Source organism: Pseudorasbora parva, chromosome 21 (assembly GCF_024679245.1).
Source record: "Pseudorasbora parva isolate DD20220531a chromosome 21, ASM2467924v1, whole genome shotgun sequence".
Lineage (NCBI taxonomy): Eukaryota > Metazoa > Chordata > Actinopteri > Cypriniformes > Gobionidae > Pseudorasbora > Pseudorasbora parva.
Genome location: NC_090192.1, coordinates 14,733,744 through 14,748,849, shown reverse-complemented (window position 1 = coordinate 14,748,849; position 15,106 = coordinate 14,733,744). Strand labels below are relative to the sequence as shown.

The 15,106-nt window shown below is 36.4% G+C and overlaps 1 protein-coding gene across 2 annotated transcripts in view; it reads left to right on the top strand.

Annotated features, from left to right (window-relative positions):
- Positions 1-14,660, top strand: part of adam11 (ADAM metallopeptidase domain 11) — a 66,699-nt gene extending 52,039 nt beyond the window's left edge. Inside the window, exons 22-28 of one of the 2 annotated variants that reach the window (XM_067430688.1) lie at positions 1,112-1,217; positions 1,348-1,467; positions 2,543-2,711; positions 5,715-5,829; positions 8,980-9,070; positions 9,806-9,823; positions 10,482-14,660. In XM_067430688.1, coding sequence (XP_067286789.1) covers positions 1,112-1,217; positions 1,348-1,467; positions 2,543-2,711; positions 5,715-5,829; positions 8,980-9,070; positions 9,806-9,823; positions 10,482-10,497 — 635 coding nt within the window. In that variant the 3' untranslated portion in view covers positions 10,498-14,660. Of the gene's footprint in view, positions 1-1,111; positions 1,218-1,347; positions 1,468-2,542; positions 2,712-5,714; positions 5,830-8,979; positions 9,071-9,805; positions 10,408-10,481 lie in introns of those variants that run through there. The other variant, XM_067430687.1, reaches the window with a different exon arrangement.
- Positions 14,661-15,106: the final 446 nt, after the last annotated feature.

Genomic DNA, 15,106 nt, shown 5'->3' with positions numbered 1-15,106 from the left:
TTGCTATAAGGATCGAGTGAACGATCTGTAAGCAACCTATCTACGGTTGTATTTTGTAATACAAAATAATATTAACCTGTCATTAGACACACTAGTTTCGTATGGTACTTGGTGTTTCCTATTGTTATTGTATTAGCATCTTGCATTATCTAGACAATGCTGTCTCTCTAAGAAACTTTAAATTTAATCAGAAATTGTTTAAACAGTCAATAAGTGGATAAAATCGCTACTTACTGCTTGCAGGAGTTATATTTGCCCTATTTCTTCAGTTTAAGACGCTGAGGGAAGCTTGCTTGAAATGGGCCGAACAAATGGGCATGATTTTTTATTAAATTGTTGTGGTATCCGATTATAATAAACATCAACCATGACTGTAGACATTTTTTATCTGTGGGAAGGGTATGAAAAGTCCTCACGTCCCCTGCACAGCCTGGAACATGACATTTGTGTCCATTAGATAGAGCTGCCGTTTTCCCTCTCCTCGAGTGTCTTTGTTTACCTGCAGTCTCGATGATTCGGGTCCGTCAGTTCCGCCTGACAATGAACATGTTCAGACATATCCAAATGTTGGGGACGGGACGTACATATTAATGATCCCAGCGATTGCGTGACAGTTGGCGTTATGTTGAGAATCACTTATTTTTCCATGGTATTTTTCATTCACGAGATTTACATATGAAGGAGGAAGCAATGGTGTGAGAGACTCACAGTATGTGATGTCCATGTACGGAACTCTTATTATTTCACTATGGCAAGGTTAATTCAATTTTTCATTCTAGGGCACCTTTAAGAGTGAGAATTGTTTCCCATACTAAAGTGTTAACCCCCACCAAATTGTAACAATCAAAATTATAAAATATCTATCAAGAATTAACCTCATACAAATCCCACTGTTATTATGTAAGCAATTTAGAGAAAAATGGAAACTTTTCTCCATTCCACAGTATTTTCTTTCAAAAATGTTGTATTTCAACCTCATGCAGCTTATTTATGAATACATACAGTGTCATTATAAGAAATCAGTGCCTATGAGAATCATGTACACCTCACGTGTTTAATTACAATTCTAATTTAATGAAATTGCATATGCACAATGCTTGTGTGCCATTAGATGCAGCAGATCGCATGTGTTATGAGAAGCTGAACACTGAGGGTACAGAGCGTGGCAACTGCGGTCAGGACAGCAGCTCGCGCAGCTGGATTCAGTGCAATAAACAGTGAGTAACAACCAGAACTCCGCTTCATAACCTTTTCAGTGACATAATTGTTTCTTTGTTTGTTGGAACAATCCTTCTTTTGCCTCATTATTTGTCTTTCCCTGTTATTTCTGTCTGTGTTCTTTCACAGGGATGTGTTGTGCGGATTTTTATTGTGCACTAATATCACAGTGAAACCACGGTATGGAGACTTAAATGGAGAAATCACAAGTCTCACCATCTACCATCAGAACAAGTACCTGGATTGTCGGTAAATACATATGTTTGCTTCCTGGGTATAATTAATTGATTTTAAGCATGTTCAGATATTTTTACTGGAAAACTGGATATGGTAAATTTAGGACTACCACCCAAATTCTTGGGGTCAGATGGAGGTTTTTGGCTTCTGCATTGAATCTTTCACATTTTTAAGACATTCAAATGAAAATTATAAAAAGTTATTTTAATTTAAGTAAATAACAACCTGATCCTGGTAGAAAATATAAACATTTTACAAAATGGTGTTTTTTTTTAATGAATTTGTTCGTGATTCGCATAAAACGTACAATTTTTAGAAAGGTCCACACCTAAAATTAACCATCACTGAGGGGCAAGCAAATTGTACAACAATGTATGGATGAGATTGTACGAGTGGCTAAAGCAATACCTTTTATTATCCTATAAGAATACACACATAAACTACAATGGCAACACAATTACCAAATCCCTCAATGCACAACAAAAAAACTCAATTGGATAATTTGACAATAACTCGACCAGCAGACCAATTTTATTGAACAGCATCTCAAATGTTGGTTTGATTATTCTGTAATGCCTGAGCCAAAGTCTGTCATCAGAATGATTTGGACCTCCCAGAACTGTCTCACAATGATTCCATTTCCAAACACCAACATCCGAACGCAAGATAGCATGACAGCGCTTATTGCATTTCGTAAGCACGCACTGAGCCACAAGTAATTTAAGATGGAGGGAAAAAGAGCCACAGTTTCTTATCCAGTTGCAGCAACTTCCATTTTTATTACAGATATATTACGCCAATCTCCTAGGAAGTAATGAATTTGTTCTCTTCAACACATGTAAACTATGCTTTATAAAATGCAAACATCTAATGCCGTATTCCAATTTTGGATTGAAACATAGCTGCTGATCCTCTCCATAGTCTTCATGACTATGACTGAATGCCAGTGTTGACAAGTTTTGTTCTGACAATTGGAGTACACCCTTCTACCGAATATGACTAACGTATGTGTCAGGACGTGTGTTCAAAGTAACCTTTGCAGTGTTTGTTTGTGTGTAACACTGAGCTGTTGTTTTTGTGTGTTCAGTGGGGGTCATGCGGTGCTAGAGGACGGCACTGATCTTGGGTACGTAGAAGACGGGACACCATGTGGTCCTAATATGATGTGCCTGGACCATCGTTGTCTGCCTGTCACCACCTTCAACCTGTCATCCTGTCCCGGTTCGTCCTTCTCTCAAGTGTGCTCTGATCATGGGGTGAGCTGCTCATCTTTGACAAATTTAGCATCACTGTCACACACTGTCTGTTTTGGGGTCCATGTTGTTTGCATGGATGCAGTGACCCAGATAATATTATGAACAAAATTATGAGAGTTATTAAAGGTCCCGTTCTTCGCGATTCCATCTTTTCGAACTTAGTTTGTGTGTAATGTTGCTGTTAGAGCATAAATAATATCTGTAAAATTATAAAGCTCAAAGTTCAATGCCAAGCGAGATATTTTATTTAACAGAAGTTCCCTGTTAAAGCCTACAGCGAACGGGCGGTTTGGACTACAGCAGGAAGTGCAGGGATGTAATGACGTCACTAGAACAGTTTGTTGACTAACCCTCCACCCACAAGAACACGCAAAATAGGGGGCGTGGTTTTGTTGCTCTCCTACGTGGAGAAGAGCGCGCATTCAGCGCTTGCATCTCCCCGTTATGGTAAGAGGCGGGACCTTTCCGGGCAAAGTGCGCTAAGCTGCTGTCCAATCACAACACGGGAAGCGCTGGCCCAATCAGAACTCGTTATGTATTTCTGAAGGAGGGAATTCATAGAACAAGGAAATCATCAGGCCGTTTTTAGGACAGAGGAAACAGCGCTGTACAGATAAGTAAATTGTGTGAAAAATACTGTTTTTTTACACGCGAAACATGAACTCAGGTTATATTGCACACTGTAAACATAATCAAAGCTTCGAAAACACGCGAAGAATGGGACCTTTAAAATATCTTCATTTATGTTCCTAAGATGAACAAATGTTATGGGTTTAGAATGACATGAGATCATTTTGTATGAACTAACCCTTTAATCACATTCTTCTGTAGTTAATAAAGTTCTGCTTTAATAACTAATATTGTGGTAAAACAAAAGAGAGTAAAAAGAGAGATGGGATTTATTCATTCACTATTGACCTATACAGTATGATACATCAGAAAATATTAACGAAAATATTTACAAAAAAAGAAACACTTACTGCTCTTTCCTGTTTATTTCCTGAGCTTCTTCCCTGTGATTCTCCTGCATGTTCTTATGGAATTTACATTTAAAAACTCATTTTGTTATCCTTTGTGATTGTCACTTACTACAGCCTACTCACTGACAATAATGGCCTTGGACCAAAATACCTGGCAGATATTTAACATTTTCATTTAATTTTAACTTATCTATTTGTTTTTCTGTAAAGCATTTTGAATTGAATTTTGAAACATGCCTTGCCCTGCCTGTAAGCTGCTTTTCAGTCAAACCCATTTAATATTTTCTACCCCTAATATTGTACTTGTGCCAAATCATGTCTATTGCTGTGAGGGAATTACAAGAATGTACTGTGTTGCCCTGGGACAGTTCTCAACTGAAAAAACTGAAAACTGGATTCAGTTTCAACTGAAAAACGTGTGGTTACAAGAGAGGTTCTACCACTCTACAATGCAAGCTACTGCATGCATGCAGCATAACAAATTTGTTAGTTTATCTGCTGTAGCACTAATAAAATATTATGAATATATACAGTCTTGTTTAAAAGTTTACACACCCATTGCAGAATCTGTGAGGATGTGACAAAATAACAGGGATCATACAAAATGCATGTTATATTTTATTTACGTATGTCCTGAATACAATATTTTACATAAAATTTGTTTACTTACAGTCCACAAGACAAAAAAGCTGAATTTATAAAAATGACCCTGTTGCCCGTTCAAAAGTTGGCGTGCCGTTGAATCTTAAAAGCGTGTCGTTATCATCGTTAGATGATCCATGGATGTTAATGTCCCTTGTTTGTCCTGAACAGTTAAACTGCCCAGTGTTCATCAGAAAAATCCTTCAGGTCTTGCATTTTTTTTTGCATATTTGAAACCTTTCCAGCAGTGACGGTATGATTTTGAGATCCATCTTTTCACAATGAGGACAGTTGAGGGACTCAAACACAACTATTAAAAAAGTTCAGATGCTCCAGAAGGAAACATGATGCATTAAGAGCTAGGGGGTGGAAGATGTGAGCCCCTGAAGGTGTGCTGTATTATCTGGCACCACGATTTTAGCAGCAGACTTCAAGTACTGTAAATTGCGAGCTGTTCAACACATCCCCCGCATGCTCGATTGGATTAAGATTTGGAGGCCAAGTCAACACCTCAAACTTGTTGTTGGGCTCCTCAAACCATTCCTGAACCATTTTTGCTTAGTCGCAGAGCTCATTCACCGTCAACACTGTTTCCATGAAAGGTGTACATGGTCTGCAACAATGCTTAGGTAGAACGTGTCAAAGTAACATCCACATGAAGGGCAGGACCCAAGGTTTCCCAGCAGAACATTGCCCAAAGCATCACACTGCCTCCACTGGCTTGCCTTCTTCCCTGTGCCATGTGTTCCCCAAGTAAGCGACACACTCACACCCGGCCATCCACGTGATGTAAAAGAAAACAAAAGAAAATCAGACCAGGTCACTTTTTTCAATTGCTTCATGGTCCAGTTCTGATGGACAGGGGTCAGCATGGGCACCCTGACTGGGCTGCGTCTATGCAACCCCATACTCAACAAACTGCAATGCAGTGTCTATTCTGACACCTTTCTATCAGAACCAGCATTAACTTCTTGGGCACCAGGCTTCACTTACCACATGCGTCAATGAGCCTTGGCCGCCCATGACCCTGTTCACCACTGTTCTTTCCTTGGAGCACTTTTGATAGATTCTGACCACTGTGCGCTGGGAACATCCCACAAGAGCTGCAGTTTTGGAGATGCTCTGACCCAGCCTTCAAGCTATCACAATTTAGCCCTTGTCAAACTCGCTCAAATAAAAAAAAATGTAATTTAAGTGACAATGAATCATCATGTGACATAAAGTAACAAAAATGTAATGCAATCTTAATTCACTATGTAACTTTGACTGTTAGTCCAGATGGTTTTGCTATAATGTAATAATGTGAGCCAAGATATATATATATATATATATTTTCCAGCTTTTGGCTTATCTAGATATTTTCTGCCTCTCTCCTTTTCAGACGTGCAGTAATGAGGTGAAGTGTATCTGTGACTCCGACTACACTGGGAAGGACTGCAGTGTGTATGACCCCATTCCAGACCCCCAACCTCTAGATGGTCCTGAGAAGTACAAAGGTTCACAACACATTCAGTCACTTTCACACATTTAGTGTTCGGAATGTAGTACTACATGTTTTGTGCTGTAACTAGGATCATAAGGGCCCCGGTTGTCTATTTAACATAAATAAATATAAAATGTAAGTTCAAAATGGGAATAAATAGTGTCCATGGGAAAAGTTTCCGTAGAAAAGCGGGTTGTCCTTGTTGTCATGGGCGTAGATTACGCGGGGGACGCACTTTTAATAAAATGTATTTTCGTCCCCCGCACTTTTACTGGGTCTCACCGATCCTTGTCGACCCGCTCCGAGCGGGATTCGTACCGACGTTACCCTGCGCGGCGGCACACAAATTAACAGGGACGCACGCTAACGACAGCCTTCTCTAATCTCGGTTGATAGCGCGCTTTTTGAGGTCACGGGCAAGTGTATTTACATAGAAACCAATGTGAATACATCAAGATTGAAAATCAGTGACAAAAAATAATCTATGCATGACCTGCTGTCATTTTATTCGCATCTAAATATGAGGAGGGCGCTCTCTCATATAAAGTCCAAAAGCGGATTCGTAGAAGTAATACTGTCACGCTGGAGCTGAAGCTGAAGGAAAACAATCGTTATGAGTGATGAAACGTGACGACGACAATCAGACGATTGCGACAATATATGCTTCATGTGTGTTTTTCAAGCCATCTCAAAGTAGACTATTTATTGACAATAAAGTATATCATATGAATAAATTAAAACAGCTTTTTTCCTATGTGATCAAAGCTGAATTTATCATCATTACTCCAGTCTTCAGTGTCACATGATCCTTCACTAATCACTCTCATATGAGGATTTTATAATCAGTATCTGTGTTGAAAGCAGTTGTGCTGCTTTAAAATGTTGTGGAAACCATGAAACATTTTATTTTTCAGAATTCTTTGATGAATAGAAAGTTCAATGGACAGCAGTTATTTGCATTTATTAAATAAATTATCTTTTGTAATATTAACAATATCACTTGTGATTAATTAAATGCATGTCTGATCAATAAAAGTATTCATTTCACTTTTTTAATTTCACCACAAATGTTTAGATGGTTTCCAGAAAATTTAAGCATCACCATGAGCAGCACAAATGATAATAATCATAAATGTGGCAAAAAGTGTTGATCATCAAATCCTCATATGAGAATGCTCAGTGAAGGATCATGTGACACTGAGGACTGGATTAATGATGATAAATTCAGCTTTGATCACAGGAATAAATTACACTTTACGATATATTCACATAGAGAACAGCTGGTTTACATCAGAATTTTATTTTAATTTTTTTACATTGCATAAAATCTATGGAGACTTAATGCACAAGTGTCTCTTGTATATAACAAATTGGCATAAAAAAATAGGAGAATAATATTATAGATATTATTGGTTATTGTTCAGCAGTGTATTTGATAGCTTACCAAATTAAAAGCAAGAGATGCGATAAATTATATCGGTCCCAAAAAAAATGGTATTACGACATTTCTGTCCCCCTCACTTTTGAAAAGATGGCTACGCCCCTGCTTGTTGTAAATCCTGACAGGAGTGTGGTCCAGGTGAGGACGTGGTTCTTTAAACAGACAAAGCTTCATTATCTTGAGATGAGCTTTATCACACACTACTAGCCATGTGTAAAGGCGGTGGTACTGAATGGAGGCATCCGTTATGGCACAATGTGTAAAAATATTGTGAGAGCTACTAACTTATTCAAATGGACGTGCAGCGTTCAGAACCATATAAGGAAAATTTTGAATACATGGATAACAACAAAAAAGATACAGTACTTGGGGTGGGACATAGGTGTAAATACATTATGATTATTGTATGAAAAATTGGGATTTTTCTCTAATTGAAGCATAGGATTGATAGCTAATATAATATGAAAGAAAGGTTCAGTCATCAATACATTTCTATATTATTGTCAGAGCACCCACTTTGAGCTATGAATGAATGAATGAATGAATGAATGAATGAATGAATGAATGAACGAACGAACGAACGAACGAACGAACGAACGAACGAACGAACGAACGAACGAACGAACGAATGAATGAATGAATGAATGAATGAATTGTACTTTGAATTGAACTGTACCGTTTTTAATAAAAAAAATATCCTAAACACATTTGGAAACTATACTCTCCATAAAAGTGAAGTATATTGCCCTAATAATATCAAATATTTTATGTAATATAAACAGTAATACATATTATATATGTATTATTATAAATATACCATGACCCTACAGATAAGCAGTTTGGAGAATGGATGGATGGATAAATATATAAATACATAAAGTGATAAATATATATCATATATCTGCTGAAAAAGTTGTTTCTTTTTTTAAATGGTTTTCATACCATGAAAATCGAATACCGTTATAAACTTATTTCAGACACGTCATTTTTAAATAAATGAAAATGTATTATAGATGATAAATGGGAGGAGTTTGTCAATCTAATGAGGCTATCACGCTTCAAGGGTATATAAGAAGTAACTAGATTACTGATTTACTTTAGATTTTCTTTATTATAGAAACCTAAATTGCATTTTTCCAGATTTGATTCCAATTCAACATCAAATCTCCAGTAATGGAAATTCCAGTAAAGAACAGCACGTAATATTTATCTGTTTATCCCTTTTGCTCACGGATGAACTTGCAAATATAAATTTATATTAAATGTAGTTAGTTGAAGAGCACTTCACCCAAAAATGAATATTGTCATAATTTACTCACCCTCAAGTTGTTCCAAACCTGTATTCATTTTTTTCTTCTGCTGAACACAAAAGAAGATATTTTAAATAATATGGGTAACCAGAGATTTGATGGGCCCCATTGACTTCCATTGTATGGAAAAGTGAAAGTATATTTAGAAACATAGATTGTCTTTGAGAGGGCAGATTCTTCATAGCCAAACAAACCAATAACAAAACCAAATGTTACCACAAGATGTCACTGCTGCCTCCTACAGAGAGCATTAAGTTACAAGTAATCAAAATAAGGAAACAGGAAGATGGAAGATATAAAATAAACTTCAAAATGAAAGCACATGGCAAAATAAAAATGAAAAACTTAAAATGAGAATATACTTAAACCCACATGACAGATATGTTTATTCCCGTTCCCTGTCTGTCCACAGGTCCCAGTGGTACAAACATCATCATTGGCTCCATAGCAGGAGCGATACTGCTGGCAGCTATAGTACTGGGAGGAACAGGCTGGGGCTTCAAGTAAGGCATCCACAATTACTGCATTAAAAATATATATGTTCAAGTAGCATTTTTATCTTTCAATATAAAAATCTTGAAATATTGGCAGTTATTTTTTGCTTTAGTAACATATAGCTTTAAAGAAATGGAAGGTGTGTTGTGTGATTGTTGTCATTTACAGTGATGACCTGGTTTGTCCTATAATGTATAAATAGCCTAGGCATTAATAAATAATGTAAAGGGGTCATAGGATGCCTTTTGATATTTTATTGTTTTAATGTATTTGTTTATGCATTTATAAGAAGCTCATAGTCTCCCCAAAAAGGACTGACACTGATTCAGACCTGCCTAAAATGCCTTGGTTGTAGTCCAGGTATTACTTCCAGGAATGTAAATCATAAAGCAAAAAATAAAATAAAAAGGCGAGGTTTCAGTGAATTGCAATGTTTGTCATCAACATTTTTAACTATGTTTATAATTGCTTAAAGCATTGGAACCTGATTATGCTTATGATTATGGTAAGGGACGTTACATTTCCAACACTTAAAGTGAACTGTTTGGTTACTGATATATTAACTATATATTCTATAACTATATATTAACCTATTCTATTAATTGCATCATATGACCCCTTTCTTTATCAAGACTTCTTATTTTATGGTAAAGGCAGCAGTGTTTAATGTGACAATTTCTTTTGTATAATTTAATTTCACAAATAAAGTCTTATTCTCTCTCTGTTTTGTTTCTTGACTACAGAAATATCAGAAGAGGAAGGTATGATCCCGCCCAACAAGACATGTGATGTCATACACCCAGTCCACCTACCAAATATTACACCAGCTGTTTTCACATCTTAGTCTGTCCATTTAGTTCATTCAATTAATCATTTGATACAGTGCACTGGACTTACGTTTTCATGTTGTACTTGAATGACTAGTATGTGATTACAGCTGTATATATAATTACATTTGTTGTCCCTAACCATACCTGCATCCCACATCAATAGCAGCAAAATTGTCTGCAATAGAAGAACGAACACAATAAGTTTTTGTTTCTAACTATAATTTTTGTAATACATAGCAATTAAAGATGCCTAATGTTAAGTCTGACCAAAAAGGTTTGCATTGCAATGCATTTATTACAGATTCATTTCAATACACCAGTCAATACACATCACATTTATTCACACACTCCAGTAAGCTATAATGCAGACCTCACTGGATTACTCATAAAACATATTTTATTGAGATATGAACAATAATTGCCCTTTTAATCATATAATTGCTTCAGTAACTCTTTAATTTGAAGTTACTTGTGTGGACTTCATTCTGGAGGCAAATAAAGATTATAAACTACAATACACAGTGAATTGTATCATTTAACGTATTCTTTCTCTTCTTATATTTTCCTTCTTTCTGTGTCTATTCTTCAGATCTGGAGGGGGATAAAGCATGTCATCTGCTCTCCTGTGCTTCTCCACTGTGTTCTTTAAACTTTGAGGGAAACAGAAGAAACTACCAATGTCTTCCACTCTCTCACCAAACTCCAGTGTTACTCTCTCCTGTCTTTCTCACTTCCTGTTACTGCCTGTCACCTGTTGCCTCGAAACAATCCAGTACATCCCATGGTAACATTTTTAAACTGCTTTCAGTTTTGAAGATGTTAGTTATTAATGTTAGTAATCAGTTTTGGTCTGAGTATGAAAAAGTTTTTTTTTTTAACACCCTCATGTTGTTTCAAACTCACATAACTCTCTTTCTTTCTTTCTTTCTTTCTTTCTTTCTTTCACGGAGCACAAAATGAGATGTTGAGCAGAAAGTTCACATTGTTGAGTTCCGGAAAAGGACCAAAAAAAATCAATATGCAGATATATTACTGCATATTCAAACATGGCGTCTTGAGACGCATCACTTCAGGTAAATAGTCATATTTGTCAGTTCCTTATTTCTTCCAAAAAAACGAAATGTATTATTTAAATTAGTACAAAATTGAATTTACTATAGTGGTCCTAATAAGAGAGCTGCTACATTATTTCAAACTGACACCAAGATCACTATGATCACTTTAAGACTTTCCAATCACCCTTTGTTCAATGCAGATAGACAGATTCTTCCCCAAACATTTTGGAGAAAATCTTTCAGAATATTTATGGATTTCCCAGTAGGAAGTATCTCTCGTAATGGAATGTCTGCTAGCATTCCGTGTTTACCCTCATACTAGTCTTATATCAATAATCTTGCTGCTTTTACTATCATCCATAATAGTTAAAACCATGCATAACCATATGAATGTACTTTTATGTAACAAAAAATAAGGCATTGCTTGGATGAGTTTAATGTAGTTTATACTTTTCATAAGCACATAGCTGAGCGAGGCAAGGCCAGGTAATTTAAGTGAAATATGTATAATTTGTAAATCTTATAAGAGGAACACTGTTTGAATGCACCGAGCTAAGGATACATATGTATATAATGTATATGACGGCACTATTTTGCCCTTTGACTGTAAAAATAACACTGTCAGATATAAGCACAAATACATTCTGGGGGTCGAGAATGATGACAACGTTGACACTGATATTCTGTATACAGTCGTCACTAATGGGCAAAACCACTTACAAAACCACAAAAGTTACCAATCATTTCCAATCTTGTCACATTGTCACTAAGTGACTTTCTGTTCTGCTGGCTGATGTCACAGAGATCTTAGACTTTATACTGACACTTATCAGTGTGGATCATTTTACATTTTCAAATGATTTACTTTATTTTAGTAATTTAAAAAAATACTTTGTTACTTGTAGTTTTGATAGTTTATATATAATATTGTATTTTTAGTTTAGTTTTTTTATTATATGGACATGCATTACTTCTGTTTCAAACATTCAGAAGCAAGACATTAGAGGAAAGAAGCATTTGTGTTTACAAAAAAAATCATACAAAACAACATATCAGCTCCATGCTGCTTATTGATTCTTGTGCACAGCCAGCAGAAAACAAGACACCCAGTAAGGCGGCAGTTGACTGGGTCATTTCTACTCGGTTCTACACGTCGCCATTATGTATGTAATGAAATATCTAACTGGATATTGCATTAGTTTTTTTAATCATTTTCAATCCTGTTAGACTTTATATCATCTCATTAATGAACAAAATCCAATTCTTAAAGGTGGGGTAGGCGATTGCATTTCATAAACACTTTTTGTGATTCTGGTTGAAACTCAAATCCTGATAGCAATCAATAAAAAGTGGTCTAAATATTAAAGATGTACATATATCATCTGTGGAAGTCTCAGAACCAAAAATTCTCGTCCAATCCTTGCGTTCGGTCCTAATTGAAATGAGTCGCAATGAGCAAATTTTCAAAAATGAGTTATTGTTATTCTCTACTAAATAAAAACCCTCAAAAGGTTATATGATTTGTTTAAATTGGACAAAAAATGACTGTGCAAGACCTGTTTGAAGTCAATAATGTAACATCAGATGTTTTTCCCTAACTGTTAACCAAACATTCAAACAAGATATAACAGATAATGTTTGCGTGAATACTCGCCAAGACAAGATATTTTGATATACCAGGCACTGTCTGAGGTGTCTCAAGGTTAGTACGTACTCCACAAGAACAAATCATTTTTTTAGTTTTCTCAAGGTGGCAAGTACAAGAACAAAGTTTGTTCTGGCCAGTACATTCCATACTTCACGAGAAAAGCAGGTGCCGAACATGTCAGTTCCTCTGCATTATCCCCTCCCACTTTAAATGTCTGACCAATCACACAATAGTTCTCGGATGCCCGTGAGAAAAAAGTTCTGCTCAGATGATGTGTCGAGAATAAGCTGCGAGAACTCCCAAACCAGGGCTGCGAGATGTCATTTTGTTCTCACAGCCCTGAGAGCGAGAACTTTTTTCTCTTTTTTCTTGCGGAGTATGTAACGGTCTTTAGTGCGCACGCGTCGGATCTGTCTGTCAGCGCGAGTGAGATCATTTTCATGGACAGCGGAAGGTACTCCTCTCCGAAAACGTACAAATAAAGATACTTTTAGATGTTTAATTGTTATTTGGAGCATTGGGATGGCTAGACGAGGGCTTAATTAACTCCTTTTTGTGCAAAATCGGCCCAAAATCAACATTGTTTTGTTTTGCCTGTAGCTTGAAATGATCCCCTGTGTATTCCGACTCTTTTTGCCAATCTGTGTCACATGTATTTCCATACTTCCGCCCGCTTTGCTCACACAGGCATCACATCATTAGCGCTATGCAGAGCTGTAGACAGATGTTAGTCACCGGACACTACAAAAAAACAGCAGCCGCCTTTTACAGTTTCTCCTACTGAACCAAAGCAACAAGCTTATGCTGCGTTCATGCCATGTCGTAACCGTAATTTAGAGACGGCAACCTGTGTCATTCAACCTGGAGCTGTTCACATTCTCAGACTCGGATTTATGCGTTTCTATATCAACACTATCGATGCCGAAATGAATCCGCAGCAGTCAGGTGGTACAACTAGAGCTCTGTAAGTTGTTCACGTTTATTATTGTAATGTTATGTGCTTTAAGTTAATTTAACGTCATCTCTTATGACACTTTGCTGAATCTGCTCTGGGTGTGCGCGACTTGGACGAGTGCGCTCTGAAGGGTTGGTGGGATCTAATACTTTCAAAGCTAGCTTGCAAGTGTTAGCCGTTTTTGAAATTGCCTACCCTACCTTTAAATGACACCATCCTCCAAGGAGTTTTGGTGGGAAAATAGTAAGTATTAGCAATGGATTGGACAATGGGATGTTCTGCACTCTTAGAAAAAAAGGTTGGGGTTCTAGGATTCTTGACTGAATTTTAAACGAACTGTATGTAAGAAATGTGTTTCAATTAACCATAAAATGGCCCTAATATGTCACTAGACATTAAGAAATCATGTTAATTTCAAATACTTATATCACTTAAATGACAATATCCTGGCCGGACTACTGTTATCAAAGTTGTTGTTGCAGCCCTCCACTGATGTTGATGTTGACATGTTGTGTTTTGGCCTGAAGCTCCACCCTCTACCGATCTAACAATCACAAATTCAGTAGTGTTTGGGCATCCGGGTTGCCAGCTCTGCTCTTGTTACCACAGCTGCAGCTACAAATGTTCCTGCTGGATCCTGCAGCCTATCTGGCAACCTTGAGTCAGGGGGGAGGGGGAGAGGGGATAAACCGCTCTACAGACCAGTTTTGGCCACAATCTTACATACACTTCCTTTAAAAAATGCTCGTTTACACTTTATTTTAAGGTGCCCTTTTTACAATGTAATTAGAAATAAGTACTGAGTAATATTAATTAACAACATGTTTTTACTATGTTATTAGGGTTTGATTTAGGGTTAGTTGCTTGTAATTATGTATAGTATAATGTTTTTACTATAGTAAGTACATGCAACATGAGTAACAGGGACAATGCATAATACGTTCATGTTTATTTCATATTTTTTCTACTGATAATGTTTACTAGCTGCTTAATTCATAAAATACGTTTATATTTCACTTACTAGCTGCTTAATTCATAAATACGTTTAATACGTTATACGTTTTTTGTATATATCAGTTATGTCACAGTTCATATATATATATATATATATATATATATATATATATATATATATATATATATATATATATATATACTGTGACTGTGACATTATACACAAAAATTCTCCATACACAGTGGACTACCAGTAAAATTTATTTAAAAAAAAAACTTTTCTTCTAAGAGTGTGCACTCTAAAAATGGCTGGGTTAAAAACAACCCAATTGGCAACCCAGTGCTGGGTAAATATTGGACAAAACACATGCTGGGTTAAATTAACCCAGTGGTATTTTAACTGGGCTGTTGAGAAAACCCAAAATCTAGTCAATTTTTTACCATTAATGGATTTGCTATTCTGGGTTATTCTTGTTGGTTGTTCTTAAAAAATCTCCTGTGCATTCATTGTAAAACTAGACAATCATGAAAGAACAAATGAAGAATGCATATTTAGACTGTTAAAACAATCATTTTTTATTGCTTGACAAATGGTACAACAC